Below are 16,233 nucleotides of genomic sequence, written 5' to 3'. Positions count from 1 at the left end.
TTCAACTAATGAGACAAAGGGGTGGATGACAAGGACCATCCACTATTGCTGATATGCATAAATCTGCTTCCCAAACCATGTAGGAATAAGCTGCATGCAAACAATGAACACCATGTCGCTACAGGTGTATGAAATCTGCCTGAGCAGACTAGTGGCATATTGAGCAACAACATTGGCCCTATAACTCGCTGGTGGAACTCAGTATTAATTGGGTGAAATTATTTGTAAAGGCTGTCAAGATTTGTAATGCTATGCTGCATTAGGGTTAAGGTTAGTATTTGCACAACAATGTTATTATAAGGGACCAGGTTTTGCCAAAATAACCTGAGATTCTAGAGTACAAAGAGAATCAGGAGGAAGAAATAGAATGAAAATTGCAAGTTATACTGCAACTTTCTGCATGTTCTTATAAAAAAACTAATTTAAGTGGGATACTGACTAGTTCAGTTCCAATGTCAACATCTCATTCACCAACACATCCACCTACCATATGCCATGTGTAAATGACTAAATAATACAATCTGAAATGCAAGATCATCTTTGATCAGTATTCAAACTATAGTGGTACAGCAGGTTGTTAGTTGCTAGAACATCATGACCGCTTCCAAGACTGACCAGTGCAGGAAGTGGGTGTTAATATAAATCGTACAGTAGGGTGGGGTGAGTGATGCTATTCTACTATGATTGGTTCTCATGCATAAACCAATCTACATCCTTCCTCTTAAAGAGTGAGTATAGTAAGCACATGTCTCAAAGGAATTTGAACATATTCACCATATCTATCAGGCGGTTTACTAATACGGCCTGAACGCGTACGGACCAAGCCCTCTCCCCCTTCGCCAGAAAGATTAAGAGGAGGTGGTGAACCCGGAAGCAAGAAGGCAGCAGGGGACACCCGTGGTGACCGACAGGGGGAGCATGCAGGAGAGATATTTTTGTGGTTAGTCATAGCAACCCGGTCGTGGAGGGGTACGGCACATGCTGGAGCTGGTGGAAGGCACGGCAGCAAACGGCTGGAACTGTGGTGGAGCATAAGGACCGGCTGGTGGTGGACGTGGCTCCTTCACTGCAAGCAAGTGTTAGCGGCTCCTGCGGTATATGGCACCATCATAGATACAAGGTAGGAATGAGGTTCTTCAGCCAGGTCATCAACACTACCCAGATGGGAATGTCCCATGGAAGTTTGTAAACGAACGACTTGGTCCGGTAGTAGAGGTTTGAGTGGTTTGCTGGATTTGTCATGCGACCGTTTCTGGATGTTGTGTTTCTCCTCGATGTGCTTTTGGACTGTAGCTGGCTTCAGCACCTGTGGTATCAGCTTCTGCTGGGCAATCGGCATCGGAGGTCTCATTGGTCTGGACATCAGTCGCTGGGCTGGCGAGCCCAGGGTTCCGTCTCTAGAAATGTTCCTGAGATTTAAGAGATCGAGGTACACGTCTGTATTGGCGAGGTGTGCGCGTTCCATTAGATGTTTTGCGCTTCTGACAGCTTGTTCAACGAGCCCGTTACTCTGTGGGTATTCAGGGCTGCTCGGGACATGGTGGAAATTCCATCAGTTGGCAAAGAGCTTGAAAGCGTAGCTGGTAAACTGTCTTCCGTTGTCGGTCTGCAAACGGACGGGTGTGCCGAATGTAGAAAAGTGTTTCTTTAGCTTTTGAATGACCATTTCTGATGTGATGGAGGTCAGTAGGTCGAGTTCGAACCAGTTAGAATAGGAGTCAACCAGGACAAGATAGTGTTTACCGTGCCATTTGAAAATGTCTGCTGCCAGTGACGTCCAGGGCAGAGCTGGTGGAGGTTGTTGCAGTAAGGGCTGTCTCCGCTGGTGTGGTGCAAGGCTGTTGCAAGTGGGGCAGGAAGCTGTACTGTCCCGTATGTACTTGACCATCCCAGGCCAGTAAAACAGGTCCTGTGCATGGGCCAGCGTGGCATCAATTCCTGGGTGACCACTGTGTGCCTCTTTGTAATATTCGTCACGTAGCGATGAGGGGATCACGACTTTATGGCCCTTAACTATGACACCATCCTGTATTACCAGTTCATCGCGGACTAAGAAGAACGACTGCACCTCTGTTCATACGCTGGGTTGTCTTTCTGACCAGCCTCATTTGATCACGGATGAAAGTATCTGGAGGGTGGCGTCGGCTGCTGTGTTCGGCTAGGTGGCGCAGTTGTTTTGTAGGAACAAGGTCAATGCCGAGAACCATAAACTCGTCCCGTTCATAGGGGTGACGCTCGTTGGATGCCCATGGTGCACGAGAGAGAGTGTCCGCAACGTGCATGTCTTTACCCATTTTGTAAACAAGTTTAAAGTCAAAGTTACACAAAAAAGCTGGAGAAACTCAGCGGGTGCAGCAGCATCTATGGAGAGAAGGAAATAGGCAACGTTTCGGGCCAAAATCCTTCTTCAGACGTCAAAGTCAAAGTGCTGGAGCTGAATCATCATGCGCTGCAGACGTGCTGGTGCTGCGTGAATAGGTTTGTTGAGGATCGTCACCAGGGGTTGGTGGTCTGTCTCGACTGTGAAAACGTTGCCAAAGATAAAGTCCTTGAATTTGGAACAAGCAAAGACAACAGCCAGCAGCCCCTTCTCGATTTGCGTGCAGCGTTGTTCGGTGTCGGTGATGGTGCGGGAGGCATAGGAGACAGGGCGCAAAGCACCATCGGCAGATGATTGTAGGCAGGCTGCGCCAAGCCCAAATCATGAGGCATCGCAGGTAACTGTCACAGGGAGCTTCAGGTCAAAAAATGTCAGGGTTGGTGCGCTGGTCAGCTTAGATTTTAAAACATCAGATGCTTTTTGGTGTTGCTGGAACCAGGAAACAAGTAGTATCCTTTCTAGTTAGTTGTCGCAGAGGCAAACTCAGTTCACTGAAGTTTGTTATGAATTTTCCAAGATAGTTCACCATACCCAGGAATTGCTGCAGGCCGAGCACATCGGTGGGGGCTGGCATCTCTGTGATGGCAGCAGTTTTCTTCGGAACCGGCTTGAGACTGTCAGGAGTGAACACATGACCAACATAGGTGACCTCTGAAACCCTGAACTTACACTTGTTTGGGTTGATTTCAGGTTGATCTGACGTGCCTGATCCATGATAAGCTTTAGGTTGTAGTCGTGCTCTGGTGTGTCTTTGCCATAAACCAAGATATCGTCGACTATGATGGCACATGGGAGGCCCTGGAACAGCAGTTCCATGTTCCTCTGGAAGACCTCGCTGGCCGAGTTAATGCCGAATGGCATTCTTAGAAACATGAATCTGCCAAATGGAGTGGCAAATGTGCTGAGGTTTGACGACTCGTCGTCCAGTGGTACCTGCCAGAAAGAGCTCTTTGCATCGAGGACAGAAAATATGGTAGCTCGTCTGATCTCATATTCAGATTCAGATTCAACTTTAATTGTCACTAGACCAAGTGCAGACCCGTTGTGTCTGTATCCCCAATGGCGTATGCGGGGGGGGGCATCACACTCACATTAACCACCCCCCAAACACACAGGTGGGGGGAGGGGGATGAGAAGAGGGAGGGAGCGAAGAGGAGGAGGTAACGGGACAGATTTGGGAGGGTAAGGAGAGCGGAGTAGGGGGTGAGAGAGGGGGATCCCTTTAGCCACAAGGGCCACATCTAACTCCCTCTTAAATATAGCCAATGAACTGTCCTCAACTACCTTCTGTGCCAGTGAATTCCAGAGATTCACCACTGTGTGAAAAATGTTTTTCTCATCTCGGTCATAAAAGATTTACCCCTTATCCTTAAACTGTGACCCCTTGTTCTGGACTTCCTCAACATCTGGAACCATCTTCCTGCATCTAGCCTGTCCAACCCCTTAAGAATTTTGTAAGTTTCTATAAGATACCCCCTCAATCTTCTAAAATCTAGCGAGTACAAACCGAGTCTATCCAGTCTTTCTTCATATGAAAGTCCTGACATTCCAGGAATCAGTCTGGTGAACCTTCTCTGTACTCCCTCTATGGCAACAATGCCTTTGAGCATTGGGCATTGTGACATCACACGATGGAACGTTCACCATGGGCTGGGGCTCCTGCAAAGGCATATGTAAATGAATCCATTCCGATTGGACATCTGTGAGCATCAGGCATTGTGACATCACACGATGGAACGTTCACCATGGGCTGGGGCTGGTGCTGCTTCTATGGGTGAGAAGCCAGTTTATTTTTGAAATATTTGGGAGAAGGGGGGGAGAAGAAGGATTTGATTAAAAATATGTACTTAAACACGACAAAATGTAATGAGGAGCGGATACTTAGAAAGAAAAGTGAAATCTCTACCAAAATGGAAAAGATGTCAGCAATTCTGCGTCTGGATTCGGAGTTGCAGGGAATCAAAGGAAGAAAGGCGGCCGGCAGCCGTCCATGTAAATGGATCCATTCCGATTGGACATCTGCGAGTATTGGGCATTGTGACATCACACGATGGAACGAATCAAAAGGCAGAAAGGCAGCCGGACGCCAGGCAGCAGGCGGCAGCCACACAGTTTTAATATATAACTAGACCAAGTGCAGACCCGTTGGGTCTGTTTCCCCAACGGCGTTTGCGGGGGGGCGGGGGGTGCTGCGGCATCACACTCACATTAACCGCACCCCAAAAACACAGGTGGGGGGAGGGGGAGTGAGAAGAAGGGAGGGAGGGGAGAGGGAGGTGGAGGAAATGGGACACATTTGGGAGGGAAAAGTGAGCAGGGTAGGGGGTGAGAGAGGGGGATGGGGAGAGAGATGTGGGGGAGGGGGGGGTGGGGGGGGGGGGGGGGGGGGTGTGGAGTGAAGGGAGGGAGGTGGAGAGGGGTGGGGGAGAGAGAGGAAAGAGTGGGGAGGGAGAGTGGAGGGGGAAGGGGGAGGGGTGGAAGTGTGGGGAGGGAGGAGGAGGAGAGGGGTAGGGGGAGTGATGGAAGAGGGACAGAGGGGTAGGAGGAAGGGGCGGGTGGAGAGAGGGAAGGGGTGGCATAGAGAGGGAAGAGGGGTGGAGGAGAGAAGAATGGGTGGGAGAGGGAGCAGGGTGAGGAGAGGGAAACATAGAAACATAGAAATTAAGTGCAGTAGTAGGCCATTCGGCCCTTCGAGCCTGCACCACCATTCAATATGATCTTGGCTGATCATCCAACTCAGTATCCTGTACCTGCCTTCTCTCCATACACCCTGATCTCTTCTGCCACATCTAACTCCCTCTTAAATATAACCAATGAACTGGCCTCAACTACCTTCTGTTGCAGAGAATTCCAGATATTCACCACTCTCTGTGTGAAAAATGTTTTTCTCATCTCTGTCCTAAAGGATTTCCCCCTTATCTTTAAACTGTGACCCCTTGTTCTGGACTTCCCCAACATCTGGAACAATATTCATGCATCTAGCCTGTCCAACCCCTTAAGAATTTTGTACGTTTCTATAAGATCCGCCCTCAATCTTCTAAATTCTAGCGAGTACAAGCCGAGTCTATCCAGTCTTTCTTCATATGAAAGTCCTGACATCCCAGGAATCAGTCTGGTGAACCTTCTCTGTACTCCCTCAATGGCAACAATGTATTTGAGCATTGGGCATTGTGACATCACACAATGGAACGTTCACCGGGGCTGGGGCTGGGGCTGCTTCTACGGGTGAGAAGGCAGTTTATTTTTGAAATATTGGGGGGGGGGGGGGAAAGGGGGATTTGATTTAAAATGTGTACATAAATACGACGAAATGTAATCAGGAGTTTCTATGAGATCCTCCCTCAATCTTCTAAAATCTAGCGAGTACAAGCCGAGTCTATCTAGTCTTTCTTCATATGAAAGTCCTGGCATCCCAGGAATCAGTCTGTTGAACCTTTTCTGTACTCCCTCTATGGCAACAATGTCCTTGAGCATTGGGCATTGTGACATCACACGATGGAAACGTTCACCAGGCCTGGGGCTGGTGCTGATTCTATGGGTGAGAAGCCAGTTTATTTTTGAAATATTGGGGGGGAGAAGGAATTGATTAAAAACGTGTACTTAAACACGACGATATATAATGAGGAGCGGATACTTAGAAAGAAAAGTGAAATCTCTACCGAAATGGAAAAGATGTCGGCGATTCTGCGTCTGGTTTCGGAGTTGCAGGGAATCTAAGGAAGAAAGGCGGCCGGCAGCCGTCCATGTAAATGGATCCATTCCGATTGGACATCTGCGAGTATTGGGCATTGTGACATCACACGATGGAACGAATCAAAAGGCAGAAAGGCAGCCGGCAGCCGGACGGACGGACGAACAGCAGGCGGTAGCCACAGACTTTTATATAATAATAGATAGATAGATAAAGGAAGGACATTAGTTTGGAGGATGTGGAATCGGTATGGGTAGAGCTGCGAAACAATAAGGGGCAGAAAACGCTGGTGGGTGTTGTGTACAGGCCACCTAACAGTAGTAGTGAAGTTGGGGATGGCATCAAACAGGAAATTAGAAATGCTTGCGACAAAGGCAAAGCAGTTATAATGGGTGACTTCAATCTACATATAGATTGGGTGAATCAAACTGGCAGGGGTGCTGAGGAAGAGGATTTCTTGGAATGTATACGGGATAGTTATCTAAACCAACATGTAGAGGAACCAACGAGAGAGCTGGCTATTTTAGACTGGGTATTGAGTAATGAGGAAGGGTTAGTTAGTAGTCTTGTTGTGCGTGGCCCCTTGGGCAAGAGTGACCATAATATGGTTGAGTTCTTCATTAGGATGGAGAGTGACATTGTTAATTCAGAAACAATGGTTTTGAACTTAAAGAAAGGTAACTTTGAGGGTATGAGACGTGAATTGGCCAAGATTGACTGGCAATTAATTCTAAAAGGGTTGACGGTGGATATGCAATGGAAGGCATTTAAAGACTGCATGGATGAACTACAAAAATTGTTCATCCCAGTTTGGCAAAAGAATAAATCAGGGAAGGTAGTGCATCCATGGATAACAAGGGAAATCAGGGATAGTATCAAAGCAAAGGATGATGTGTACAAACTAGCCAGAAAAAGCAGGGAGGACTGGGAGAAATTCAGAGACCAGCAGAGGAGGACGAAGGGCTTAATTAGAAAAGGAAAAATGGATTATGAAAGAAAACTGGCAGTGAACATAAAATCTGACTGCAAAAGTTTTTATAGATATGTGAAAAGAAAGAGATTAGTTAAAACAAATGTAGGTCCCTTGCAGTCAGAAACAGGTGAGTTGATCATGGGGAACCAGGATATGGCGGACCAATTGAATAACTACTTTGGTTCCGTCTTCACTAAGGAAGACATAAATGATCTGCCGGAAATAGCAGGGGCCCGCGAGGAATTGAGTGAAATCCAGGTTAGTCGGGAAGTGGTGTTGGGTAAATTGAATGGATTAAAGGCCGATAAATCCCCAGGGCCAGATAGGCTGCATCCCAGAGTACTTAAGGAAGTAGCTCCAGAAATAGTGGATGCATTAGTAATAATCTTTCAAAACTCCTTAGATTCTGGAGTAGTTCCAGAGGATTGGCGGGTAGCAAACGTAACCCCACTTTTTAAGAAGGGAGGGAGAGAGAAAACGGGGAATTACAGACCAGTTAGCCTAACATCGGTAGTGGGGAAACTGCTAGAGTCAGTTATTAAAGATGGGATAGCAGCACATTTAGAAAGTGGTGAAATCATTGGACAAAGTCAGCATGGATTTACGAAAGGTAAATCATGTCTGACGAATCTTATAGAATTTTTCGAGGATGTAACTAGTAGCGTGGATAGGGGAGAACCAGTGGATGTGGTGTATCTGGACTTCCAGAAGGCTTTCGACAAGGTCCCACATAAGAGATTAGTATACAAACTTAAAGCACATGGCATTGGGGGTTCAGTATTGATGTGGATAGAGAACTGGCTGGCAAACAGGAAGCAAAGAGTAGGAGTAAACGGGTCCTTTTCACAATGGCAGGCAGTGACTAGTGGGGTACCGCAAGGCTCAGTACTGGGACCCCAGCTATTTACAATATATATTAATGATCTGGATGAGGGAATTGAAGGCAATATCTCCAAGTTTGCGGATGACACAAAGCTGGGGGGCAGTGTTAGGTGTGAGGAGGATGCTAGGAGACTGCAAGGTGACTTGGATAGGCTGGGTGAGTGGGCAAATGTTTGGCAGATGCAGTTTAATGTGGATAAATGTGAGGTTATCCATTTTGGTGGCAAAAACGGGAAAGCAGATTATTATCTAAACGGTGGCCGATTGGGAAACGGGGAGATGCAGCGAGACCTGGGTGTCATGGTACACCAGTCATTGAAGGTAGGCATGCAGGTGCAGCAGGCAGTAAAGAAAGCGAATGGCATGTTGGCTTTCATAGCAAGAGGATTTGAGTATAGGAGCAGGGAGGTTCTACTGCAGTTGTATAGGGTCTTGGTGAGACCACACCTGGAGTATTGCGTGCAGTTTTTGTCTCCAAATCTGAGGAAGGACATTATTGCCATAGAGGGAGTGCAGAGAAGGTTCACCAGACTGATTCCTGGGATGTCAGGACTGTCTTATGAAGAAAGACTGGATAGACTTGGTTTATACTCTCTAGAGTTTAGGAGATTGAGAGGGGAACTTATAGAAACTTACAAAATTCTTAAGGGGTTGGACAGGCTAGATGCAGGAAGATTGTTTCCGATGTTGGGGAAGTCCAGGACAAGGGGTCACAGCTTAAGGATAAGGGGGAAATCCTTTAAAACCGAGATGAGGAGAACTTTTTTCACACAGAGAGTGGTGAATCTCTGGAACTCTCTGCCACAGAGGGTAGTTGAGGCCAGTTCATTGGCTATATTTAAGAGGGAGTTAGATGTGGCCCTTGTGGCCAAGGGGATCAGAGGGTATGGAGAAAAGGCAGGTACGGGATACTGAGTTGGATGATCAGCCATGATCATATTAAATGGCGGTGCAGGCTCGAAGGGCCGAATGGCCTACTCCTGCACCTAATTTCTATGTTTCTATGTCTAGATAGATAGATTGTTAGTGTACAGTACAGAGACAACGAAATGCAGTTAGCATCTTCCTGGAAGAGCGACATAGAATATGGTTTCAATAAATAAATCTATTTACATGCATACAGTCATAGTGTTTTTCCTGTGGGAGGAGTGTCCGGGGGGGGGGGGGGGGGGGGTGGGGGGGGTGGGGGGGGGGTGATTGGCATTCACCGAGGGAGTGTGTTGAGTAGTGTGACAGCCGCAGGGAAGAAGCTGTTCCTCGACCTGCTGGTCCGGCAACGGAGAGACCTGTAGCGCCTCCCGGATGGTAGGAGGGTAAACAGTCCATGGTTGGGGCGAGAGCAGTCCTTGGCAATGCTGAGCGCCCTTTGCAGACAACGCTTGCTTTGGACAGACTCAATGAAGGGGAGCGAGGAACCGGTGATGCGTTGGGCAATTTTCACCACCCTCTGCAATGCCTTCCGGTCAGAGACAAAGCAGTTGCCATACCATACTGTGATACAGTTGGTAAGGATGCTCTCGATGGTGCTGCGGTAGAAGTTCACCAGAATCTGAGGAAACAGATGGACCTTCTTCAGTCTCCTCAGGAAGAAGAGACGCTGGTGAGCCTTCTTGACCAGAGTTGAGGTATTGTGGGTCCAAGAGAGGTCATCGGAGATGTTGACCCCTAGGAACCTGAAGCTGGAAACACGTTCCACCTCCATCCCGTTGATGTGGATGGGGGTGTGCGTGCCGCCCCTAGACTTCCTGAAGTCTACAATGAGCTCCTTGGTCTTCTTGGTGTTAAGGGCCACGTTGTTGTCAGCACACTATGCTGCTAGGAGCTGGACCTCCTCCCTATAGTACGTTGCTATCTGTGCTGCAACGTCCTCGACAGTCCTCATAGGATAGTGTGGGCGCCTGATGGCAGAGTTCAAATCTTTCGTATTGATGCACACGCGGAGCTCGTCTTTACCATATAACCATATAACATATAACAATTACAGCACGGAAACAGGCCATCTCGACCCTTCTAGTCCGTGCCGAACACATAATCTCCCCTAGTCCCATATACCTGCGCTCAGACCATAACCCTCCATTCCCTTCCCATCCATATAACTATCCAATTTATTTTTAAATGATAAAAACGAACCTGCCTCCACCACCTTCACTGGAAGCTCATTCCACACAGCTACCACTCTCTGAGTAAAGAAGTTCCTCCTCATGTTACCCCTAAACTTCAGTCCATTAATTCTCAAGTCATGTCCCCTTGTTTGAATCTTCCCTACTCTCAGTGGGAAAAGCTTTTCCACGTCAACTCTGTCTATCCCTCTCATCATTTTAAAAACCTCTATCAAGTCCCCCCTTAACTTTCTGCGCTCCAAAGAATAAAGCCCTAACTTGTTCAACCTTATCCTTCTTGAAAGTAGCAACCATGGTGGAGACCCAGTCAGTGGGCTCACTGTTCTCTTCTAGCATGCCTAAGGAGACCATGTTCTTTAGTTCAGACTCAATCCTGTCTCTCATGGCATGTGGCACACAATGTGGTGCGCGGACGACAGGTTCAACATTGGGGTCAATGGATATCTTGTAGGTCACAGGCAGCTTGCTTAGTTTGTCATCAAACAGATCAGGGTATTCTTTTATCGGGTCCACTGATATCGCTAGCTTATGGTCAAAGGAAATCAGCCCCATTAGCCAAAACAAAATAAAAATGTGCACAAAAGTGCACCTGAAATGTTGTTGTGTGTATTTACAATGACAATAAAGTGTATTATTATCATTATTATTATCCAAGAGTCATAATACTGAAGACTTGGACCGGACCTTTGCCAGTCGGGATTGTCCCAACCAAGCAGGGATGGATGATCACCCTAAACAGCTATGATTCCCTGAAAGCCCCTTTACTTTCTGTATTACAGGACACAGGACCTTCAGGTTGGGGTCTGATCTTCTCTGCAGCTCTCATTGGTGAGGCTGCATATTAATATTCCATGAGCAACTGCATGATGAGCCATCAGATGCTGCACCTTTGTTGTATCTCCAAACATTCAAATAGATAACCATTACATCCATGCTGGAAAAATGGGCTTGAAAATATGTACAAAGTCCTAGTTCAGACTCTCCCATTATTCTTGAGATTAGTTGATGGATTTCTAATGCAACAAATATTTCTTGTTTTTATACTGTTCCAATACATCTCATTCTCGCTCCTTAACATCAACCTCTGCATCATTTTTCTTGTCAGAGGGAAGCAAAGTATTTATTTCGAACCATCTCCATAACAACAACATCGCCAGCTAAAAACAACATCCTCAGCGCGCTGGCTAGTGAGGCTGGAGTGAGGCACGCCGCTGGGGATGTGCACACATTCTCGGTGTCCGAGCACAACGTGAGGTGGACTCTGACGCACGTGAACACGAGGAAAGTTGTCGGCCCAAATGGTATAACTGGGCGAGTACTAAAGTATTGTGCTAATCAGCTAGCTCCAGTGTTCACCACAATATTCAACCTCTCCCTGGGTACCCAGACATGACGGCGAAGGACGAGATAGAAACATAGAAACATAGAAAATAGGTGCAGGAGTAGGCCATTTGGCCCTTTGAGCCTGCACCGCCATTCAATATGATCATGGCTGATCATCCAACTCAGTATCCTGTCCTGCCTTCTCTCCATACCCCCTGATCCCTTTAGCCACAAGGGCCATATCTAACTCCCTCTTAAATATAGCCAATGAACTGGCCTCAACTACCTTCTGCAGCAGAGAATTCCAGAGATGCAGTATTTCACAAAGGCTTCCGTGCCATATGCAATTCCTTGGATCCTGAAATAATGAAAAAATCTCCTGCTGAGGCACAAATCAAGCCTCAAACAAGGGATTCCCTATAGGTGTGCTACTCACAATTGTTTTGAACCAGAAGCCATAACTTCCTTTGAGACCAGCAGATGACATCAGCAGCGTTTCCTTGTCAATGTACCAGCAATACTTTCTACAACTGGAGAAATATCTCATACTTGTTCTTTGCAGTATCAAGTATTGTGCCCAAAGCAATGTTTTTAAAATCAGGGTTAAATGATATATCCCCCTGCAATCAGTTGTATGTTTATTGTTTAAATGCAAGTTGTAATTTTTGATATTTAATGTTTAATGGTGTGTTATACACATTTGATTAGCTGACAATTTCCACAAATCGGCGTCCATCCACCATCATGGTGAAGATGCTGGCCCTGATGGATGGGCATCGCCCGTGTCTGCTTATCGAACAGGCGTTCTTGGAGCAGATGCCAGACGAGGTCCGTTTGATACTCGCTGGGACTGATTTCAGCGACCCCCAGCACCTCGCGGAGAGAGCCGTTGAGTTGTGGATCCACAGACGGCGGGTCTTTTGTTCTTCCACCCGCCCCACTGCCACGGCGCGGGTGCAACCGAGACGACATCGGGATGAAGGTCAGGATCCGCCCAGCGCTGAAGAAGCATCGCCGCTGCCGGAGGTGTAGATCCGACGACGTTGGTGCTACTACCATCTCCGTTACGGTGTGGAAGCCCGAAGATGCCGAAGCCCCTGTTCGTTTCAGGGAATTGCCTTGGCACTTCGCCCATAGAGGCGAGTGCGGACCCTGGACTTAAATTTCAACTACCATCCGTATAGGTGGAAGTTCACCGTTGCTGACGTCGCCCAGCCGATATTGGAGCCGATTTCTTGCATGCGTTCTCCCTGCTGGTCGATGTGCGAGGCAGGCGAATGGTTCCGTTGTCAGACCTGTGCCCTGCCAAGCCACGCAATCCGTTAACGCCCCAACAGCAACTCGACGAGGGAGCTGAGATCCAGCAACTTTTCGCAGCCCCTGGGTTGCTCACGCCCCGGTTCATGCCCACGCGCGCCGCCTCCCGCCCGATAAACTGCGCATCGCACGAGACGAGTTCCAGCTTATGGAAGACATAGGGATTGTTCGGCAGTCGGATAGCCCTTGGGATTCCCCTCTGCATATGGTGCCCAAAGTGTTCGGGGGCTGGAGACCTTGCGATGATTACAGGCGTCCAAATGCGGTAACCACAGCAGATCGGTACCCAGTCCCGAACATCCAAGATTTCTCAGCTCATTTGGAGGGCGCAGCCTTCTTCTAGAAGGTCGACCTTGGCCACAGGTATAATCAGATTCCGGTCCATCCTGACGACATCCCTAAGACAGCCACCATCACCCCTTTCGGCCTTTTCGAATGGCTAAGAATGCCTTTTGGCCTGAAGAACACCGCACAAGCGTTCCAAACGTTAATGGATCAGGTCGGGCGGGGTTTGCCGTTCACATTCATCTACCTCGATGATATTATGGTGGCCAGCAGCTCGCAGGCTGAACACGTTAAACACCTCTGCCTGCTCTTCGACCGGCTGCGTAAACACGGGTTGATGATCAACCCCACAAAGTGCCAGTTCGGATTGCGCTCCATCTCCTTTTTCGGTCAAAGCATTACCTGACGCAATCTGTCGCTTCCCGAGGCCACTATCCATCAAGGGCCTGCAGGAATTCATCGGAATGGTCAATTTATACCATCGATTCGTCCCGTCAGCAGCCGCTATCATGCGGCCGTTGTTCCAATGTCTGGCAGACAAGCCTAAGGACCTGGTTTGGTCCAAGGAGGCCGGGATAGCTTTCGAGGGGGCTAAGACTGCGCTGGCCAATGCCACCATGCTGGTACACCTTGGGCATCGACCCTCATGGCTCTCACCTTGGACGCGTCGGATGTCGTAGTGGGTGCTGTCCTCGAGCAGCGGGTAGGTAACCGCTTGCTGCCACTGGCATTTTTCATCAGGCGGCTGCGGTCCACGGAGATCAAGTACAGCACTTTTGATCGGGAGCTCCTAGCACTTTACCTAGCGATCCGACATTTCCGTTATTTCCTAGAGGGCCACGCGTTTACCGCATTCACAAATCACAAGCCACTCACGTTCGTTTTGAACAAGGTGTCCGACCCCTGGTCTGCCAGCCAACAGCGGTACTTCGCCTACATAACGTGCGTTGGTTCCGGTTCCTACTTCCCGACACGGGTCGTCCGTGGTGCATGTGCCTACTATGTTACGGGATTGTGCTTATGTTTTCCTTCATCGGGATGCTCACCGCTCGCTGTTACAGTGGGTGTGCGAAGGTCCGTGCAGGGTGCTAGAGACTGGTACATCGACATTCACGTTGGACATGGGTTGCAGGGAGTAGTTCTTCTCCATCAGTCACGTTAAGCCAGCCCACATTGACGAGGATAGCCCAGTGACTGTGGCCATTCCGCGGCGTAGAGGGCATCCACCGGCTGTTTGTGGCGTCAGACGTGTTTGTGGCGACCTGTAAGCCAAGGAGCTATTGTCTTAATAAATAAGTTCGGAAAACTTGGTTGTCACTGAATATGTCATAGATCCATTTTAGTCCATATGAAAATTACATAGCCCAACAAGGTGAAAATTACTTCACCCCATCACAATGAGGACACAAATTCAAAGTCCAGTCTTACATATCATAATTTTGATATGAATATCAATGAGAATACACTAACAGATTGGTTTGAAGATTCTCAAACCAAGTAGCTTATGATTTTAATCAACCCAAATATACATCACATAGAATGATGAAAGATAAAATGTGTCAGATATATTGAGAATGTGTAACCATACGGAATGAGAGAAAGAAGAAACCTACATATATACAACATACATTTTTTCTTCCTTGAGAGATTTGGGAATTTATTACTTCAAGGGAAAAGGAGAGAATTGTTTGGGATATAATTCAAAATATAATTCACATACTGTAACTCCATAACAATTAACTTTATATTTTAAATTGATAAAAATGAAAATTTAATGAGAAACTCACCATTGCTGACAATACTGGACCATTAATTTGTGCATTCATAATTGCATCATTCAGTAATGAATGGAGATTCAGCAAAACTTGTTCTATATCATAGGTTGCCAGTATTCCAGTTGACATTTCCTCAAGTGATCTGATGTATTCCCTCCAATGTGAATCAATTTCTGCCATATTAGCAAGGCATCCTCTAATCACATTCAGGCAATATCCCGTGCATGGTTTATGATTAGTCCAGCCTTGGCAATGAGAACAGTATTGCATCTTCAGCAAAGCTCTGCTACACTCTTTGGTATACTGTAAGTGATCCGTTGTGTTAATTATTTCAATTCCTAAATTCAGGACCTGCAGGAACATGTGCCCAGCCATTAGAGATTTTGACATTTGACTTGTTATTAACTTTGGAAGATAGCCAAATGGGTTTAGGTTTTTCCTTGACTTTTGTATGCACATTGTGAAGTCCAGAGAGATGTCTGTGAGGCTAGGATTGATTAGATGTTTATAGACCAATGGAAAGAGACTGTCAAAAAATCTGCTAACAAATTCATCAACATTTATCTCCGAGCCAAAAATGAAGAGTGCAACATTGGCAAAGAGTTCTTGAATTGGTGCAGTTGTCTGAAAGGCCATGCTTCGGTATGTAGTTCTTATCAGCATCTTTATGTTGTTCTCAGCTTGGCAAATTATATTCTGGAATGCCTCTGTAATAGAAATAAAAATAAATCAGTATCCCAATTATCTTAAATTCTAACAACACAGAGATAAATATCTGTTCATTACTTGGAAAATATGGACTATTTTCCAGAATTTAAGCAAATGCAGGCATCGATGACATTGATCATTAGATCAAATGCTCAGATGCTGCTTCATAACCTCAAATACAGCACTAAGCTCATGATTCACCAGGCAGCTGTGAATCCACCTTCCTGTATCCATCAGACACTTGCAGCAGGCACCTCAACCCACTGCAGCACCACTCTGCAAAATCCTCCAAATACAGTGGTGGGATAAACAAACCACCATCAACAACTTCTCCTTTACACTAACGCTCTAGCATTAAATCTGTACTTACATTCTGATCAGCAGACCACATTGTCCACATGTCCAACACAGACACCTGAAGCAGTTGCTCTGTTTTAATTTTGAAATAGCAAGATATTGCAGAAAATATATTTTGGAGATTTTCTTGAAACTTCCTTTAAAAAATATCTAAATTTGGGTCCGACTTTGGCTTCCATAGCCAATCCAGAGACCTGGAACAGAAATAAGTTACCTTTTACTCCTGAGGGACTGCCTGATAGGGCGGAAAGGAAGATTTTGTTTTCAAAATAACTTCTACAGACAAAAACTAAATTCAAAAGTATTTAAAAAACATTTTGAAACTCACCGTCGTCTTCAGTGGACTTAGAATAGTGATTTAGTATTGTTTACTTCAGAGATACAGCATGGAAACAGGCCCTTCGGCCCACTAAGTCCACACC

The 16,233-nt window shown here is 46.7% G+C and overlaps 1 protein-coding gene across 2 annotated transcripts in view; it reads right to left on the bottom strand.

The window, feature by feature from the left end:
• LOC129698001 (glypican-5-like) overlaps nucleotides 1–16,233 on the bottom strand; it is a 615,705-nt gene that overhangs the window by 566,875 nt on the left and 32,597 nt on the right. For both annotated transcript variants that reach the window (XM_055636809.1, XM_055636810.1), the window contains exon 3: nucleotides 14,759–15,453. In XM_055636809.1, coding sequence (XP_055492784.1) covers nucleotides 14,759–15,453 — 695 coding nt within the window. The remainder of the gene's footprint in view (nucleotides 1–14,758; nucleotides 15,454–16,233) is intronic.

This window comes from Leucoraja erinacea, chromosome 6, assembly GCF_028641065.1.
Source record: "Leucoraja erinacea ecotype New England chromosome 6, Leri_hhj_1, whole genome shotgun sequence".
Classification (NCBI taxonomy): Eukaryota; Metazoa; Chordata; class Chondrichthyes; order Rajiformes; family Rajidae; genus Leucoraja; species Leucoraja erinaceus.
Note: the sequence above shows the minus strand (reverse complement) of the source record. Positions and strands in the feature narration are given on the sequence as shown.